This window comes from Tachysurus vachellii, chromosome 1 (assembly GCF_030014155.1).
Source record: "Tachysurus vachellii isolate PV-2020 chromosome 1, HZAU_Pvac_v1, whole genome shotgun sequence".
NCBI classification, from domain to species: Eukaryota; Metazoa; Chordata; class Actinopteri; order Siluriformes; family Bagridae; genus Tachysurus; species Tachysurus vachellii.
The window spans coordinates 32147537-32167115 of NC_083460.1; the positions used below are offsets into that span (position 1 = coordinate 32147537).

The following is a 19579-nucleotide window of genomic DNA, read 5'->3' on the forward strand; positions in this document are numbered from 1 at the left end:
GTCAGTGGTTATTAATCTGTTTATTTGGTCCCTGTGAATGAGCTGTTACTATAGTAATGATAACATTAAAATAATCACCTTCATGTAAACATGCGATTTGCAGCTGCACTACACAGAGCTGTGATAAAAAAAAATATTCAACACTTTCTGACCAATCAGAATCCAGAATTCAACCCCACTTTGGTGTAAATAGATTTTTGTTATTAACAGTGATTTCTTCATGGCACTAAACCTGTAAGACCACCTTTTATTTAATGACCCAGTTTTTACATTTGAAAGTAATTTTCCCAGCTTGAACATCTGTTAAGAGTTAATCCAGGTTCAGAATTCGGGCGACGTACAGAATGAAACGTGCGACTGTGCTTCCAGCTTGGCATGTTGATTTACTCGTGTTTTGGATACAGCAGTAATACAGTCGCCTTCTCCACACGTGAAGACAGATTTTGGAGTTTTAAATATTCACTCCTGTTACATCTGAAAGCTTAAGTGAAGTGAACTGCACTCTATTTATGTGTCTTAATCTTAAAACTGATTTATGGAATTGATATTTGCTTTAATTTGCATGTGGCATGCAAAAAAAAAAAAGTTTAGTGTCTCTTCTTGGTGACTTTATTCAAGTGTCCAAGCCAAATTTCATCCATCACAACAAGCTTTGGTTTGAATGTAAATTGCATCATGAGTTTTAATTAGCACAAGCAGACTTTAAGAGATATCCATGCTTAGTTGAACGTGGGGTGTGTGTGTGTCTGTGTGTGTTTATAGCTCAGAGCTGGCAGCAAACGTGTTGTGGTTTCTCTGCTCTGTCAAATCAGTTCATCAATTTTATTGTCAAAAATGGGAGCTGCTGCTGTTGTTTAAACACACAAGAATGTCCCTCGTCTTTCACCGAACCCTTTCGTTCTCTTCGTGGAGACGTATTAACGTGACATATTTTGCAGTGTAGTGTGGATGAGATTCAGAAGAAGGATATGTGAATTTAGTGTGGAAAAGCTTCTGGGTTTGAGTTTTAGCAACAAATGGAGAGAAGAAAAGCAAACACAATGCGGTCATGTTCACAGAGGAGAACGGTGGTAATGCTTATGGCTACTATGTGACAGAGGTGAGAATTTAATTTCAGTGGAAGGAGACATTTCCAGAGAATATTCGCTCAGTTTTGGTGACTTTCATGGATATAATTGATGATGAAGTTGCTCAGATGGCACGCCCTCTCAATCCAGGCCAGCAGATTAATAAACTGTACCACAGCGTTGGAGTATTAGAGCCAACCAAGCATGATGTATTTTTTCTTTTAGTCTTCAGTGAGACATGTGTTATTAAGTTCCTGGCACCTCGGTCCTTTGGTAAAGTGTGAGCTCTTAATAGATCGTGCTCCGTTCTGTTAATCCTCATCGCAGCACAGGGAGGGCCGGTGGAACTGTAATCACCTTGTGTAAACTGTTTAAAGAAACTTTCTTGAAACATCTGTCTTGACTTAGGAGAGTTGGTAAAAGGTATTTGAGTTAAGTTACAAAAAGAACCCGTGAAGAGGCTCTTTTCTTGCTTCAAATGGTCGTTTTGGCGTGAGCCAGGAAAATGTGATGAGGAAGCGGAACTGTGGGATTTACTCCACACTGGACACTGATCAAGGTTTAGTTGAGCTCAGTTAATATTAGATCATTTTATCAATTTGCGATTTTTAAAACCACAGACTCGGTCAATCTATTCTTTGTACGTTTGGCAGTGTGCGTCTCTGATAAAGCGAAATGTTCTTAACGGTTTTTTGGGATTCACCATAACGTTTATTAGTTTTGACTTGTTGCTATGGTGATACCGGAGGGCCATGGAATCTGTTTTTAGCTAAAGCAGATTCACTGAAGGGGAAATGATTTGGGACATGATTAGCTTTTGTTTTGGGTATTCATAATAGTAACCAAATAACAAAGGATCATTTGCTTTTTAAACATGAGATGAAAACTATGCATAGCTAGTGTTATATAGCTAGCTATCACCATGATTAAAAGTTATAACTAGATCATTTTAAAAACGGTCAGTCTCAAAAGTTTTCCACAGAGTCATTGCTCATTGCTAGCTGCGTGTTTAAATGCTGCACTTGTTTCAAAAATGGACGGTTATATGAGTGCGTACATGTGTGTAGGACTCCAGAGCAGTGTCCCAGCGTGGTGTCCCTCTTGTCTGAGAGTTACAACCCACATGTCCGCTGTGGAGCAGCAATGGCTCTGGGGATCTGTTGCGCTGGCACCGGATACAAGGTGAGTTCTTTTGTTCACCGTCAATCATTTTGTGGCTCTGAGATACTTTCCTTTCTTTCTGTGGTTGTGAACATTTAGTAGCTTTAGCCATAAATTATATGTAAGAATGTATTGCTATTCAAAATCTGTCATTATAAATGACAAATAATCATGGATAATTTTCTGGGTGGGAAGGTTATACTCTCGCTCTACTATCAATTAGACTGACAGTAGTCAATTGTACACACCTTTGAGTTCATGTATGCAAAGAGGGCACATAGTACTTTGCTCCAAGTTTATGCTGTCCTGAGCAGCAGTATGAACGGAAGTATGAAAAGAAGCGTTTGAATGGCTTTACGTGTCTTGGAGGAAGCACATACTAGCCTTCAACCTCTCCAGCTGTTGGGTGATTGGCAGAGCTGACTGGTGGGTGGAAATCGGCCAAAATTAAATTGAGGAGGAGGAAAAAAAATGTACACATACAACACCATGCTGCCCTCCATGAGTAGCCACAAAATTAATAATAATAAAAATAAAATCATTGTGTCACAACTTTATTTCAAATCTATTAATTATGCGAATCTGGCATTAAAAATGTATTTCTGGTGAGTAAAATGTATCTTCTTTTCTTTCATGTCATGTATGTGTGTACAGGAAGCAATAAACCTGCTGGAGCCCATGACCAACGACCCGGTCAACTATGTGAGACAAGGGGCTCTCATCGCCTCGGCCCTCATCATGATCCAGCAGAGTGAAGTCACCTGCCCCAAGGTAAACATACAAAATACAACATAATATAAAACAGGGCGGGAAAACGACGCAGTGACATTATTCATGACACATTATGGGAACTCTAGTTACTTTAACTTGTAAAAGACAAGTACATTGACTTGCATCTTCACTTTTTTCCCCATTTTTCACACTTTGAACTAATTTTCATGAGGGTGTGATTCGTCTCAGTGCTGGTTGGTTCTGTGCTTTAAACTCTTTACAGAAGAGGTTTTATTCTACAAGGTTTGCAAGTGGACTAATTTTCCAGCCATTTTCCAGCATAATTAACATGCTTACAAGTGTTACGGCTTTATTAAAATTCTTACAGCGACGTAAAAAATTTTATTTACAGCTTTTATGGAGTGTTAAAAAAGTGTGCATCGCATTTACAGCGGATAATGTGGCTATGCTAAATAAGCATTTTGCTCATCATGAGCCAAGTTTCCGACAGAGTTCAGTAACAGTTTTATATCACCAAGAAGAGGGTGTGGCTCACATGGCAGTATGTATTTTACTACCACTGAAATTCATTTTAGTGATTATACCACAGCATTGATGCAATCTTTTTTCTGATTGGTCAGAAAGCCTTGTGTAACTTTTTATAAGGACATGGACATTAGTATAGCTACAAATCACAAGTTAATATTAATGTGTTATTGTTTCTATAGTACCAGCTCAAGCACAGGTGGATAATCCACATAAACAGATTAAAGAAATCATTGATTATGCTGAAATTGTCTGTATGGGAAATTTTATTTTAGATTTATGGAAGGTGTCAATGCTTCGTGTAAGTCAGAGTGAAAGCTGCAAGTTTTCTTACATTTAGGAGAGACGAGTTTACATTTTGTGGGTCAATTACTTCGTTGATTATTTCTTTTCTGTTCGTAGGTTAATCAGTTCAGGCAGCTGTACGCCAAAGTGATAAATGACAAGCATGACGACGTCATGGCGAAATTTGGGGCCATTCTAGCACAGGGCATTCTGGACGCGGGTAAGTACCTCACACAAAGTGCCTTTTGTAATGATGGCACTCTAATAAAAAAAATTAAAAAAAAAAAACTTTAAAAGTCAGTTTGTAATTATTAAAACTAGAGAAAATACTATATCTCAGAAAAGTGTATTGACTGAAATGATGAGTGAAATAATTAATCAGAGAATTGTCGTACAGATTCCTAACATGAATCTCACCGCCCTGCATTCTCAGTAGCAATCTGACGTTTTAACTCTGAATGTTGGATCTCTATTATAATATAATACATAAACAGGTTTCTTCTAATGCAGTCATTTAGCGGATTAACGAGATCGCATCCCGTAAATCCGGGGTGTGTTGACCTTCACACTCATGAATACTTGAGTGTTTCACAGTGTGTGTGTTTGGGTTGCTTCTCTGCAGTCATGTTTAATGTCACATGTCGTTTAACGATCAGCACTCCTGCAGCAGCGTTCTGCTCTCATTAATGAGGAATTTTTTGTTTGCCAAACCTCTGACAAGCCTCTGTGCTGCTGTGCGTTCAGCTCTGTCAAATATCCTGGCTCTGGTTCTGGACTCGGGGTAACAGAACCTTCTCAGAAGATCTGGCACTTCTCAAAATCTGTCACTACTTATTTGAAATAATATTGGACCGGAGAAGCAATCGTTTCAGTAAATAGACTTGGAATTTTCACATCTGGAGAGCTGGAATTTCGTGAGAAATAAATGTGCTGCAAAATCTGATATGCAAAAAAAAATGTTTAATATTTTATAAATTTCCCATTGTGATTTGGAAGAAGCAAGCCTAAGTTGCCGGCTTTTTTTGGATTTGAAGGAAAAAATATTGTTCAACTTTATGTTCAGGTTCAGATATGTGCATGTGACTCCAATGCTCAATCCTTACAAAACACCAAAGAGCTGAATGAAGATATCTCCTTTTTATTTTTATTTTTTTTAAATCTTAAAGACATACTACACAGTTCATGCCCAAGTGATAACTGTTTCCACTGTTCTTGTGATGTTCAGAAAACTGCTGATTTGCTACAGTGATTTCTTTTATTTATTTATTATGATTTTTTATATTTTTTCACTACTTAGTTAAGGTGATTGGTTAAGGACCTTTTTTGTTAAAAATGTGCTGTGATTGGTTAAGGTGAGATTCTGCTTTTAAAAACTGTGCTCTGGTTGTTTTTAGTGGTGATTTTTCTAAAAGAACACTGCTGACTGGTTGTGGTGATGTCCAGTCTCCTGTGATCCAAATGGTTACAGTGGCATTTGGTTTAGAAACACAAACCCTGGTTACATATGCTTATTAGATTGTTTTAATTAAAGGCTAGGCTAAAACTCTTATCAGCACACTCTTGGCTTACAAGATCCCAAAAACAGGATGCATTTAAATGATTTAAAACTCCCTGTCAAGCTCGCACTATTGTCTGGTCACTTTGATTTGAGACAAATTGAACGTTTTCGTAAAGGTTGCACTTTGTGTGATTTTTCTCTTTTGTTCACAGTATAATGAACCGATCCACACCTTTTTCCTTCCCTTACTCCCTTTTCTATATCCATTTCCCTCCAGAGGGAGAAGTATTATTCTATCACTGCTCTCCATAGCGCTAACCTCGATCTGTACAACATCCCTCATTAACAGAGAAATTCGGTATCAGGAGCTAGACAGGAAGCGACAGAAATTTCATTGCCCCTGAGATCATCATTGTATTGTTCTACTGAAATGTCCTCCTGTTTTATCCATCCATGTGAGGAACATCCATTATGAAAAAATAATTAGATTAATGCTGGTGACAAATAGTCCAAAAGTCTGAAGCTAATAATCACAGCCATGTTTTCATCCTCTAACTAACCCTTGTTTAGATTAGAAAACCCATTCTTGAAAGTTGTGAGCCCTTAAAGAACCAATTTTTCTTATTGTGTGCATTAGCTGGATGTGTGCAATCAAAACTCAAAATTATTGCTAATCATCTAGCCCAGTGGTCTCCAACCCCCGGGCCGTGGACCGGTACCGGTCCGTGGACCAAATTGTACCGGGCTGCCCAAGGAACATTAAATTATTTCCATTTTATTTACCGTGGTGTATTTCTCTCGGGTTTGTGCAACTTTCCATGGACGAGAGGTTAACCGGGAGCTGAGAGACGTCACCTAAAGCCGCACCAATACAGCGCATGCGCAAAATATCGTGATATCGGGCCGGTTTTAGGTGACGTCTGGAGCTGAGCAGCTGCAAGCGGCAGTGGCGTTGTAGCTTTGGTGGAGAGAAGGTGTGTATCGCTCTTCTCTCTGTTCACCGGTACTTTCTCATGTTTAACAGTGCTTGGTGTATGTGTATATTGTGTTTCCTCAAATTTAACCCACAAATTAGCAAAAAATGAGTACGAAACAGACGTCGTTAGAAAGTTAGAAACTCTGCCGGTGTTCTGGATTAAAGTCATGGCGGAATACCCTGAGATTGCCACCACAGCACTTAAATCCCTATTGCCATTTCCGACATGCTATCTGTGTGAAGCGGGGTTTTCTGCAGTGACGGCAACCAAAACAAAACAACGGAATAAACTGGACATAAGCAACACACGTCATTGTCTCCTATTACCCCAGATGGAACCGTCTCGTTGCAAAGAAACAAGCTCAGGGTTCTCATTGATTTAGCGTTGTAGTGAGTTAAAAAGGCATGTTTAAATACAATTAAATTAAAATTATTAATTTATATATAGCTGCCACCCCCCACCCCCAGCAGGCCGCGGTAAAATTATCACAAACAAAAAACATTGACCGGTCTGTGGCGACAAAAAGGTTGGGGACCACTGATCTAGCCTTCTCTGGGGTTCTACTTTGTTGTAGGTTTTTATATAAAGACATTTTTGCACATTTAAATGTATTTTGTGTGCATTTTGTTCCTGTTCTTGTCCGTCTGGTTGAACCCTTTTATAGGTTTTATGTAGAACCCTACAGTAAAAGGATTACATTTCAGAAAATGTTGTACAAAATTATAGATCTATTCATCACTGGAAAAAACCTTGCTTGAAGAACCATTTTTAAAAATATATTTTCCCCACTTTACTGTGTGCATTAATTTTTTTTAATTTATAGTGATTTAAAAATTGTAACCGTATTGAAGAACCCTTTAACATCTTGTACAGAACTACTGAAACAATAATTAGGCATTTGTAACATATCAAAAAAGTTGCACAAGGGTTCTTTGGATATACAAGGGTTTTTAGTTTTTGTTTGGTTGTTTTTAACATCCAAATAAAACATTCTGCTTGAAACACTTTTGAGGAGAAAACCTTCTGAACTAACAAAAGAGCATTTTAAGGATAAGCAATACTCTGATCCCTTTTTAAATCTCTTGGGGTTTTGTGAAGATCAGTTTGCTGAAATGTCTCTTTAAACTGTTTCCTCTCTCTGTGTCTATAGGTGGCCGGAACGTGACCATCTCCTTGCAGTCGAGGACTGGACACACGCACATGCCCTCCATCGTGGGTCTGCTGGTGTTCACTCAGTTCTGGTTCTGGTTTCCACTGTCTCATTTCCTGTCTCTGTCCTTCACACCTACTGCCATCATTGGCCTCAATAAGGACCTGAAGGTAACAATGTCGAGTTCTCTTTCCCCATGTTTCAGGAGTTTTATTAAAACACCAGCTTTGTCTTCCACTTTCTCTGTGCTCAGGTGATTTTTGTGATTTTCAAGACACACTTTCCAAACTTCTTTCTTTTCTGGCCAATGAGCAGATTTTTAGAGATTTTTTCAGCAATGCCTCCTTCAACATCTCCACATCATCTGCTACTCATCGTTTCTCATTTTCATTAGTTTAACAAAATTAACAAAGTTCTGAACACCGGATTAATCAAAATGACTAATTTCAACTGGGTTTGTTAAATGGACTAAGAAACCATCCTAAAAGGTCCTTAAAGTAAAATATATCATGTACTTATGTTGGATATGGAATTGCTGAATTTACATAGGGACCACCTCAACAACATCATTCTCTGCTATGAGATAGGATCACTCAAAATACACCAACAGAGCAGTCTGTTTAGTCCCCACCAGAAAAAAAGTAGATTAATTTAAAATGATCAACAGTTGATTAGGTTTTGATTAAAATCTACACTAGGCTTGATTTGCACACTTTTAAAGATGCACTGACTTTGCCAACACTGTTACTGCTGAATGTTTGGAGTTTATTAATGTGAAATAAAATCTGTCAGGCCATGTTCCACTTGGGTCCCATTAGATATAATGTATTTATTATAGCAGCCACAGAAGATTTTAGCTGAAAATGGTCAACAAAGTGGTAGCAAGCTGCTGCCGGTTTACATTAAATTATTAAATGTTATATACAACATTTTATCTTTCCAGAAAAAGGTGAGCATGTGAACATTTCTTGTCATAAATCTCAACCTACCTATAGCTGAGTGCCAACTGTGGTTCCTGCTGGTTTCCATAAAACCCTGTAAATAAGCACAGTTCAGTTTCTTAAATATAGAAATATCAAAAAATGCTTAATAATGTTTGGTTCCCAGGTTGCTAGAATTGGTGTCAGAACTAAATCTCTCTTTCCTAAGAACCCGCGAGCTGTCAAAATTCCATCCATGCACATCCAGATTGATTGTACTGTAAGAAGTGATAAGATCAGGCAGTTATCTGTTTCAGCACACACCTAGTTGTAAGATCCCGAAGGCTTCCAAACAGGAAGCATGTGAATGATTTAAAATACAGTGTCTCACACACACTATTGTCTTGTCCACTTTGATTTCAAATTAATGTCCCGAAACTAACGTTCTAATATGACTCTTTTCTTGTTTCCTTTTGTCTATGATAAGCTGCAAAGCCATTTTTAGATCAAACCCCACCTTCTCCTCAGCTAATTTACTTTGAGCTCTACCAGTCCTCCCATTAGGCTGTAAATAATAATGTGAGCAGAAACCCACCTATCCATTTGGCTCCTACGTTTGCACCCCATAAAGCAAACACAGATAGAAATGTTGTTTCAATGTCATGGCTGCATAGCCAGATATTTTTTCCCCAAATATATTTCCATGTAATTTGTCTGTAATGTACTGAAACAATGAAACGTAATTTGTAAGGCCATGAATAATAATTTTAAAAAAGCAGAAACTGTCTGAGAAATTCAACTCAAATCTTTTGTAGACAGAATTTTATTAGTTGTCAAACAAGTGTTTTAACTCATTTCAATAATTTTAATCGAATAAATATCCTTAATAAATCCATCCATCCATTTTCTACCGCTTATCCGGGGCCGGGTCGCGGGGGCAGCAGTCTAAGCAGGGACGCCCAGACGTCCCTCTCCCCAGACACTTCCTCCAGCTCTTCCGGGGGAATACCGAGGCGTTCCCAGGCCAGCCGAGAGACATAGTCCCTCCAGCGTGTCCTAGGTCTTCCCCGGGGCCTCCTCCCGGTTGGGCATGCCCGGAACACCTCCCCAGGGAGGCGTCCAGGAGGCATCCGGAACAGATGCCCGAGCCACCTTAGCTGACTCCTCTCGATGTGGAGGAGCAGCGGCTCTACTCTGAGCTCCTCCCGGGTGACCGAGCTCCTCACCCTGTCTCTAAGGGAGCGCCCAGCCACCCTGCGGAGGAAACTCATTTCGGCCGCCTGTATCCGGGATCTTGTCCTTTCGGTCATGACCCAAAGCTCATGACCATAGGTGAGGGTAGGAACGTAGATCGACTGGTAAATAGAGAGCTTCGCCTTGCGGCTCAGCTCTTTCTTCACCGCAACAGACCGGTATATCGACCGTATCACTGCAGAAGATGCACCGATCCGCCTGTCGATCTCCCGCTCCATCCTTCCCTCACTCGTGAACAAGACCCCAAGATACTTAAACTCCTCCACTTGAGGCAGGAGCTCTCCACCAACCTGAAGGGGGCAAGCCACCCTTTTCCGGTTGAGAACCATGGCCTCGGACTTGGAGGTGCTGATTCTCATCCCCGCCGCTTCACACTCGGCTGCAAACCGTCCCAGTGCACGCTGAAGGTCCTGATTTGAGGAAGCCAACAGGACAACATCATCTGCAAAAAGCATAGCCGAAATCCTGTGGTCCCCAAACCGGACTCCCTCCGGCCCCCGACTGCACCTAGAAATCCTGTCCGTATAGATAATGAACAGGACCGGTGACAAAGGGCAGCCCTGCCGGAGTCCAACATGCACCGGGAACAAGTCTGACTTACTGCCGGCAATGCGAACCAAACTCCTGCTCCGGTCATATAGGGACCGGACAGCCCTTAGCAGAGGGCCCCGGACCCCATACTCCCAGAGCACCCCCCACAGGTCACCACGAGGGACACAGTCGAATGCCTTCTCCAGATCCACAAAGCACATGTGGACAGGTTGGGCAAACTCCCATGAACCCTCCAGCAACCTGGCGAGGGTATAGAGATGGTCCAGTGTTCCACGACCGGGACGAAACCCGCATTGTTCCTCCTGAATCCGAGGTTCGACTATCGGCCGAATTCTCCTCTCCAGTACCCTGGCATAAACTTTTCCGGGGAGGCTGAGGAGTGTGATCCCACTGTAGTTGGAACATGCCCTCCGGTCCCCCTTCTTAAACAGTGGGACCACCACCCCAGTCTGCCAGTCCAGAGGCACTGTCCCCAGCCTCCATGCGACGTTGCAAAGGCGTGTCAACCAAGACAGCCCCACAACATCCAGAGACTTGAGGTACTCAGGGCGGATCTCATCCACCCCCGGTGCCTTGCCACCGAGGAGCTTCTCAACTACCTCAGTGACCTCAGCTTGGGGGATCGACGAGTCCACAACTGAGCCCTCGGCCTCTGCTTCCTCAATGGAAGACATGTCGGTGGGGTTGAGGAGAACCTCGAAGTACTCCTTCCACCGTCCGAGGATGTCCCCAGTCGAAGTCAGCAGATTCCCACTCCCACTGTAAACAGCGTGAGCAGGGCACTGCTTCCCCCTCCTGAGGCGCCGGACGGTTTGCCAGAATTTCTTCGAGGCCAACCGATAGTCCTTCTCCATGGCCTCACCGAACTCCTCCCAGACCCGGGTTTTTGCCTCCACAACCACCCGCTCGCTTGGCCCTCCGGTACCTATCAGCTGCCTCCGGGGTCCCCTGAGCCAAACAGGCTCGATAGGACTCCTTCAGCTTGATGGCATCCCTTACTTCCGGGGTCCACCACCGGGTTCGGGGATTGCCGCCATGACAGGCCCCGGAGACCTGACGACCACAGCTCCGAGCGGCTGCGTCGACAATGGAGGTGGAGAACATGGTCCACTCGGACTCAATGTCTCCAACCTCCCTCGGGATCTGGTTGAAGCTCCGCCGGAGGTGGGAGTTGAAGTTCTCTCTGACTGGAGACTCTGTCACACGTTCCCAGCAGACCCTCACAGTACGTTTGGGTCTGCCAAGTCTGTCCAACTTCCTCCCCCGCCATCGGATCCAACTCACCACCAGGTGGTGATCAGTTGACAGCTCCGCCCCTCTCTTCACCCGAGTGTCCAAGACATACGGCCGGAGGTCAGATGAAACAACCACAAAGTCGATCATCGACCTCCGACCTAGGGTGTCCTGGTACCATGTGTACTGATGGACACCCTTATGCTCGAACATGGTGTTCGTTATGGACAAACTGTGACTAGCACAGAAGTCCAATAACAGAACACCACTCGGGTTCAGGTCGGGGGGGCCGTTCCTCCCAATCACGCCCCTCCAGGTGTCACTGTTGCTGCCCACATGAGCGTTGAAGTCCCCCAGTAGAACGATGGAGTCCCCGGTTGGAGCACTTTCCAGCACCCCTTCCAGAGACGCCAAAAAGGTCGGGTACTCTACACTGCCATTTGGCCCGTAAGCACAAATAACAGTGAGAGACCTATCCCCGACCCGCAGGCGCAGGGAAACGACCCTCTCGTTCACCGGGGTGAACTCCAACACATGGTTGCTGAGCTGGGGGGCTATGAGCAAGCCCACACCAGCCCGCCGCCTCTCACTGCGGGCAACTCCAGAGTTGTAGAGAGTCCGGCCTCTCTCAAGGAGTTGGGTTCCAGAGCCCAAGCTGTGCGATGGAGGCAAGCCCAACTATCTCTAGTCGGTATCTCTCAACCTCCCGCACCAGCTCAGGCTCCTTTCCCCCCAGCGAGGTGACATTCCATGTCCCTAGAGCCAGATTCCGTGTCCGGGGATTGGGTCGCCGAGGACCCCGCCTTCGACTGCCACCCAATCCACATTGCACCAGCCCCTTACGGTCCCTCCTGCAGGTGGTGGGCCCACAGGAGATCGGCCCCACGTCGCTCCTTCGGGCTGAGCCCGACCGGGCCCCGTGGGGTAAGACCCGGCCACCAGGCGCTCGCATGCGAGCCCCAACCCCGGGCCTGGCTCCAGAGCGGGGCCCCGGTTGCGCCATACCGGGCGACGCCACGGACCTTGTTATTAACTCACTCATAAGGGGTATTTGAACCGCTCTTGGTCTGGCCTGTCACCCAGGACCTGTTTGCCTTGGGAGACCCTACCAGGGGCAGAAAGCCCCAGACAACATAGCTCCTAGGATCATTCAGGCACACAAACCCCTCCACCACAATAAGGTGGCGGTTCGAGGAGGGGCCTTAATAAATCCAAACCTATTAATTAATTTTTTTGTGATGTAAATAAAATGAATAAATCAATTTTTCTTATATCCACTGTATTTAGAGAATTATACATTTGTTTTTAAATTATTATTCAGTTTCTGTGTATTACACCACAATTTAATTTATATCTCAGATAGTATAAAGAATTTTCATGAATTCAATGTCAGTGTTTATTTCAGTTTAAGTTGCCATTATGTATAACTGAACAATGCAGATTCAGTTCCCGTCTTTCATGCACGGAGTTGGTTTTCTGCCAGGAAATTTGAGTTTGTTGATTTTGTTTAAACTGTTCAAGAACCTGTCAAACAGTGGGGTGTTACTGCATGTTTTTTCTTAGTAATTTCTACTTGGCTAGCATGCTCACTGGTATCTTAAATCTGTAACTTAGTGAACCAGAGTTGATATTCAATGATGGCACTTCTGTACATTGCTCTGGATAAGAGTGTCTGCTAAATGCTGTAAATGTTTGTTTTTTTCTTTCCCCTCCCCTCAGATGCCAAAAGTGCAGTACCGGTCCAACTGTAAACCCTCGACTTTCGCTTATCCTCCAGCTCTGGAAGTTCCAAAGGAGAAAGAGAAGGAGAAGGTGAGAGAATCCTCCAGATCAGAAACTTGCTAACATATGAACTCTGATATCGGTCCAAGGAAGCATTTCATGTTTGCAGTGTTCACATTGCTGTTGAATTCTGGGTTCTGATTGGTCAGTTTTCTTTAACAGCACCACTGGCAGAAGTGTAGCTGCACAGATTTATTATTACATGTGCATTTTTCCTATACACTTAATACTTTGAGCTGTTAGTATAGAAACATTCACATGGGCACATTTAGAATTTGTTTGTATGTTGAGGTTTTCTGTAAGCAGATTGTTTAGCATCGGAAACTATGAACCGGAAAGTTTTGCTGTTGTATAAGTGGAATAAAACCCTTTGATTTGTGCTGTTATAGGACAATAGTCCACTTTGGGCTGATAGCAGTAACTCCACTTTATTATTTTGCTATAAAGGCATGATGTGTTTTATGGCAGCATTTATCTGCATTATTTTTCTGAACCAAGTTAAAGTCCTTAAACATTTATTTTTTTTCCAGGTTTCCACTGCTGTTCTGTCTATCACTGCTAAAGCCAAGAAGAAAGAGAAAGAAAAGAAGGAAAAGGAGGAGGAGAAGATGGAAGTGGTGGGTTTATTCAGCTTGTTTAGTCTCTAATTGCTTACCTGAGAAAGTATGTTTAGAGAAGCATTATATTATATCCAGAAAACAATGTATGTTGCTTTAAAACTTTTCTCAATTTTTTTCTCAAAGTACTAAATGAGTTCAAAGTGAATGGTATAGATTTTTTTTTTTTTTTTTTTAATGTGCAGGGTTTTCATGGTGTGTTTAATGTGTTCACGGTGTGTTTGGTGTGTTCACTGCAGGAGACACAGGAGGCTGAAAAAGACAAGAAAGACGAGGAGAAGGAGAAAGAGAAGGAGAAAGAGAAGGAAAAGGAGAAGAAGAAGGAACAGGAGCCTAATTTCCAGATGTTGGAGAATCCAGCGAGAGCGATGCCGGCACAGCTCCGAGTGCTAACAATGCCTGAGAGCTGTCGCTATCAGCCATTTAAACCAGTGAGAGACACACACACACACGCACACGGCCATTTTCACCAAAACATAACCGACCCTTAACATAACTGGCCAACCGGCCCATAAAGCCTTGGACGTGTGCCTGCTGTAAATATTTGATCGTTTTCCGCCGTAAATATTGAGATCGACGCAGCCCAGAATTTCAGAAGAGTACAGTGACACTGCACTAAATGTCTTCAAATAAACACAGCAGACAGTTAGCCTGTTGGACTCACTCCATTTTTGTATTGCAAAGTTTTTTTTTCTTGTCTTTTTGTGAATAATGTTTAGATGAACAAAAACATCACCTTCCTGCAGTGTCCATAAGTCAGCAGTGCTCAGAGCTCCTCCTGATGGCAGGTGGGATGTGATATGTTTAGCAGAACAGTCAGGGAAGTGCTGTGCGTTCATCTATTTATTTTTACACCCCCAGAGAAGCTTTTTTAATGCTGTAAGTAGAAATAAAGCAGGAATATAGACTGCAAAAAATAAGCTTTGTGTGAAGTTTAGATCTCAGATACTTTCCTTTTTTGGGGGTACGTTGTTTCAAGTACTGACTTTAAACCGAGACGCACTATTTTTATCTGTTCTATAAGCAATAAAGTGTTCTTAGGGTTTGTTGTAAATGTCCATATTCACTCACTAACAAGATTTTCATCATGTTTGTTTTTCCTCACTTGTTCCTGATTGGTTAGCAGTGCTTTGTGTCACTGAGCGATTTTCTAAAAAGTTGACGTGTGGTGATATTCAAGGAAAAACTGACTGAAGACAGCCTGACACTATTGTACTAGTGCACTAATGTAATTCTGCATCCCAAATGCACACCACAGCCTGTGTTCCTTTTTAATAAAAGAGCTAAAGGTACACACAATTACAGCTCTGCATTCTGAAACCTAAAAACACACAAACTCTAGCTACATCAAAAATTTGTAGTTAACGAATAGTGGTAGAATGAGAAATTAACTGAAGATTGCAGTTGAACAAAGTTCTGCTATTTTAACCAGATTTTAAATAGTACTAAAAAACTGAAGAAAAAAGTCTGGAATGTTTATTTTAAACAGTTCTGAGTCTAGCGTAATTTTAGACACTTTTATCGTTGCTCTACTTTAAACAGTCAAGTTCATGCTGTGGCTTGTTGAGGATTTTTCAGGTTGAAAGATGGATTTCAACCTGGATTGTTCAAGATTGAACTGTTTAGTGAAACTGAGACATGATTTCAACCTGACTATTAAATCATACAATCAGGCAGGATACCTCTCTCTCGCTCTCTCTCTCTTGGTCTCTGTAAGTCTGATTTATATTGTGTACTTTCCAGCTTCACACAGGTGGTATTATCATCCTGAAAGACACCAGTGAGGAGGAGGAGGAGCTTGTGGAGCCAGTCTCTGCCCACGGGCCTAAAATAGAAGAGGAGGAGCAGGAGCCTGAGCCCCCAGAGCCATTCGAGTACATAGACGAGTGAATGTTCTCTTTGTTGGTAAGCAGATCCTGAGTTTACACTAGGAACCATTTAAAATCCACTTTAAACAGTTCCTTTACGATGCCTATAAAGAAGCTTTAACACTTTTTTTCTTTTTTTTTACAGGCTGTTCATATCCCAGGATGCACCTCTTCACGTACTGTCCGCCACATGATCCCCTGTTATTTTATATGTTTCTGACTTCTCATGGCTCGAGAGAGTTTTCTGTTATTTTCTTTCATTACAATAAAAAGACCTTTGAGATGTGGATCTCTTGTGTTTTTGTGTGTTTTATGTTTAATCACCAGGCTGCAGAGTGTCTTTACTTAGTGGATTAATTTTACAACCTGGAACTATAATTTGATATGAGAGATTTTGTGGCTTGTATCTGAGGATTAATTATGATTAGCAAGTTTAAAGTTTGATTGTTTTAAAATAGTTTTTTATGCTAAATGTTGTCCTACATGGAGGAATGACAATTTTTATCTATGTTACAAGATGGAAGAAAATCGATTTATGTAATATAAAGAGTAGAAAAAGAGAGAGAAATTAAGAAGAAGAAAGTAGATAAAGAAAGGTAAGGGGGTAATAAAGACTGGAAGAAGAGTGGGAAAGGAAAAACCTAGAGCAAGAAAGTAAATGAAAAAGGAAGATGGCAAAAGAAAGACAGACAAAGCAAGTGGAAAAGATGGAACCAAGAAAAAGACCCATGTGAATAATAAGCACTTCAGACCCAGAAGAAAAAAAAAACAGGATTTATTACAAAACAATTGTTAATTTGTCTTTATTTAATTTAATGTTTTCATTCATTCATTCATTCATCTTCTACCGCTTATCCGAACTACCTCGGGTCACGGGGAGCCTGTGCCTATCTCAGGCGTCATCGGGCATCAAGGCAGGATACACACTGGACGGAGTGCCAACCCATCGCAGGGCACACACACACTCTCATTCACTCACGCAATCACACACTACGGACAATTTTCATTTAATGTTTTATCTTGTTAAATAAATTCAACATTTCAGTATCTGTTTCTGTTACTAAATGAGGAATGTTAAAATTCTTAGATGTTTTACAGCAATGTCAATAACACATTTAAAAAAACCCTTATTTCTAACTTTTTTTTTAAAGCAGAACAGTCATATTCTAGCTGTTTCCCTGACTAAACACCTCTCTCTGTGCCAACGCAGTGTAAGCTGAGATTTATTTCTAAAGTAAACCTCTTTGAAAATGAGAATCTGTTGTGCAATATTAAAAAGCGTGACATTAGTGCAGGTGTTTATCATCACAGGGATTTTTATCTTTCCTTCTAAACCATTCAAATCTGTTAAACACTTAGAACCTAAACCAAACCACATGTGGAGGGTGTGCTTCAGATCAGATATGGGCTGGTTGGGGAAGGGGAGTTAAAATAGTTTTCATACGATCCAGATTGTATTGTGAATGGAGTAAAACTGATATTTTCCTGTAAGACACTGCATACTCACTTTAACACACTTCTTGCAGTTTCCCATAACTGGAAGGCGCAGTGATTTCCCGGCTGTCTTTACAGTCAGGGTAGGATGTATTGACACGTCCAATGTGGAAAAAGATCTTGTTTCCTGTTTGAATCTTTACGACTTCCTTGTGTTGGAACTCTGATGAACAATTCTGACATTTAAAGCATTTCTAGCCATTAAAGCGGAACATCATAAAACTGCTTGACTTGTTATTATTTCCAAAATTCTTCCAAAAGCTCCATTGCTCAGATCTGTTCGTTTGAGACATTTTTCATGCAGCATATCACCTCCATTTGTCTTCCAAATAAATATGTGTAGTAAATTTCTATGACCGGTAATAAACACTGTAAACCTAATGCAGGTAAAGGTGGTATGATGAAGCAGACTCTAAGTTACTAAAAACTATAATTTCCTAGATTTTTCATTCTACTATAACATGTTTCTAAGTGTTTTATGACTCATAACAGTAATTATCAGTTTATAGTTTCATATAATGTTGAACATCAGTGAAATCATTTTTTTACCAGATTCTATTTTTGTACTCTCTTTCTCTAAAGCGCAGTCAGATAAGTTTGATACTGAAGATGACTTTCATAAATGTTGAGTAAAGGTTTCCTTACTGAAAACCTCACCATGTCAAGTATTTTTTTAATATACTGTGTGTATGTATGTGTATATATATATATATATATATATATATATATATATATATATATATATATATATATATATATACATATATATACGTGTATATATATACATATATATACACGTATATATATGTATATATATATATATATATATATATATATATATATATATATATATATATATATATATATATATACGCACGCATTCACTCTAGATCCATGTGAATGAGCTTTTACTATAGAAACAACATATTAGAATGAGAGCATTATAAACCTGTTATGTGCAGCTGCACTGCTGTCAGAGTTGCTGTTCTGGAAAATTATACAATCACAATGTAGAATTTATCAGTGTTAAGTTAGTATTTGTATAACAATTAGTACTACATCACTTTTTTTTTTATAGAGTAAAGCGATTTGCTGAGAGTTTAAAGGATTTAATCAGCATGTTGTAAAGAGACCGTGCTGATGTCCTGCTCAGCTTTCTGACCAGCACAGCTCCAGTTCTAATGTTGAGGTTTTCCTTCTTCGGCTTCTGTCATCGCAGGTTTGTCAGTAGAGCTGCAGCAGACTGGAACGCCACGGGAGAGAGACACACAGGTATTTGTGTGTGGGTTTGTTTGTGTAGTAAAACACTCGCTGGGGTCCAAATGGACAAAAGGTTCATTGCCATCTTTGGTCTTATTGAGTTTTATTACATCATTGAAAGTGTGTTATTGTTTCTGAGCTCAGATCTGATGACAAGTGACTGAGCATCTTCCAGATGATATCATGAGCTGAGTCACTTGCACACTCAAAATGTGAAAAATTATGTTTGGTGTCTGATGAGGCAATTCCATAATCATGGTTCTGTCTGATAATATATTTACACATCTGTCCATAAAGTATAGCGGATAAAAGACACTTTGAACAGTTTTTTTTTACAACAACCTGCACTCAGTTACATAAATTAATAAGGCATTCATAAAAATCTACAGCACTTATTATAACTCAGTACAACTTCGCATTCATTTCTAATATAATCACTAAAGCACATCACAAATTGTGTCTGTGGCATTTGGTGGAATTCCATTTAACACTTCATTCTTCAGACATCCTTTGTTATGAGTCGTATATTACAGGTCAGGAAAATACATTTTATTTACCATTCAAACCCTGTTACCTGAACACCTTCACCCCGTGAAATTGTTGGTATATTCCATGTTATTCTAAGTCACATGTTTGACTAGAAGTTGCATCACATCACAATGAGGACAATCCCATGAGGAAAAAAAAAGTTCTCTCATTCTTTTTCCTTTATTTTGAGTTTATGAATGAACAACCCTGTTACACAAAATATGGATTAAGTAAAGATTTATTTATTTACCTCATTAGAAAAAAGTCTTCACACTTCTCATTATAACTATAAGTATTTTAAGAAAAAAATTCTATATTATCATAGAGAATTATTTCAAGAATCAAATGATATTTTATATAATATGAACATCGCTAGGGGGCACGGTGGCTTAGTGGTTAGCACGTTCGCCTCACACCTCCAGGGTTGGGGGTTTGATTCCCGCCTCCGCCTTGTGTGTGTGGAGTTTGCATGTTCTCCCCGTGCCTTGGGGGTTTCCTCCGGGTACTCCGGTTTCCTCCCCTGGTCCAAAGACATGCATGGTAGGTTGACTGGCATCTCTGGAAAATTGTCCATAGTGTGTGAATGTGTGTGTGCCCTGTGATGGGTTGGCACTCCGTCCAGGGTGTATCCTTCCTTAATGCCCGATGACGCCTGAGATCATCACCTCTGACCCGA

The 19579-nt window shown here is 41.0% G+C and overlaps 1 protein-coding gene across 1 annotated transcript in view; it reads left to right on the forward strand.

Annotated features, from left to right (window-relative positions):
* Positions 1–15910, forward strand: part of psmd1 (proteasome 26S subunit, non-ATPase 1) — a 41196-nt gene extending 25286 nt beyond the window's left edge. The window contains exons 17-25 of the mRNA XM_060883521.1: positions 2135–2249; positions 2883–2999; positions 3888–3990; positions 7396–7565; positions 13074–13166; positions 13667–13753; positions 13993–14184; positions 15497–15658; positions 15767–15910. Of these exons, the coding sequence (XP_060739504.1) occupies positions 2135–2249; positions 2883–2999; positions 3888–3990; positions 7396–7565; positions 13074–13166; positions 13667–13753; positions 13993–14184; positions 15497–15643 (1024 nt within the window). The 3' untranslated portion in view covers positions 15644–15658; positions 15767–15910. The remainder of the gene's footprint in view (positions 1–2134; positions 2250–2882; positions 3000–3887; positions 3991–7395; positions 7566–13073; positions 13167–13666; positions 13754–13992; positions 14185–15496; positions 15659–15766) is intronic.
* The last annotated feature ends 3669 nt before the right edge of the window (positions 15911–19579 follow it).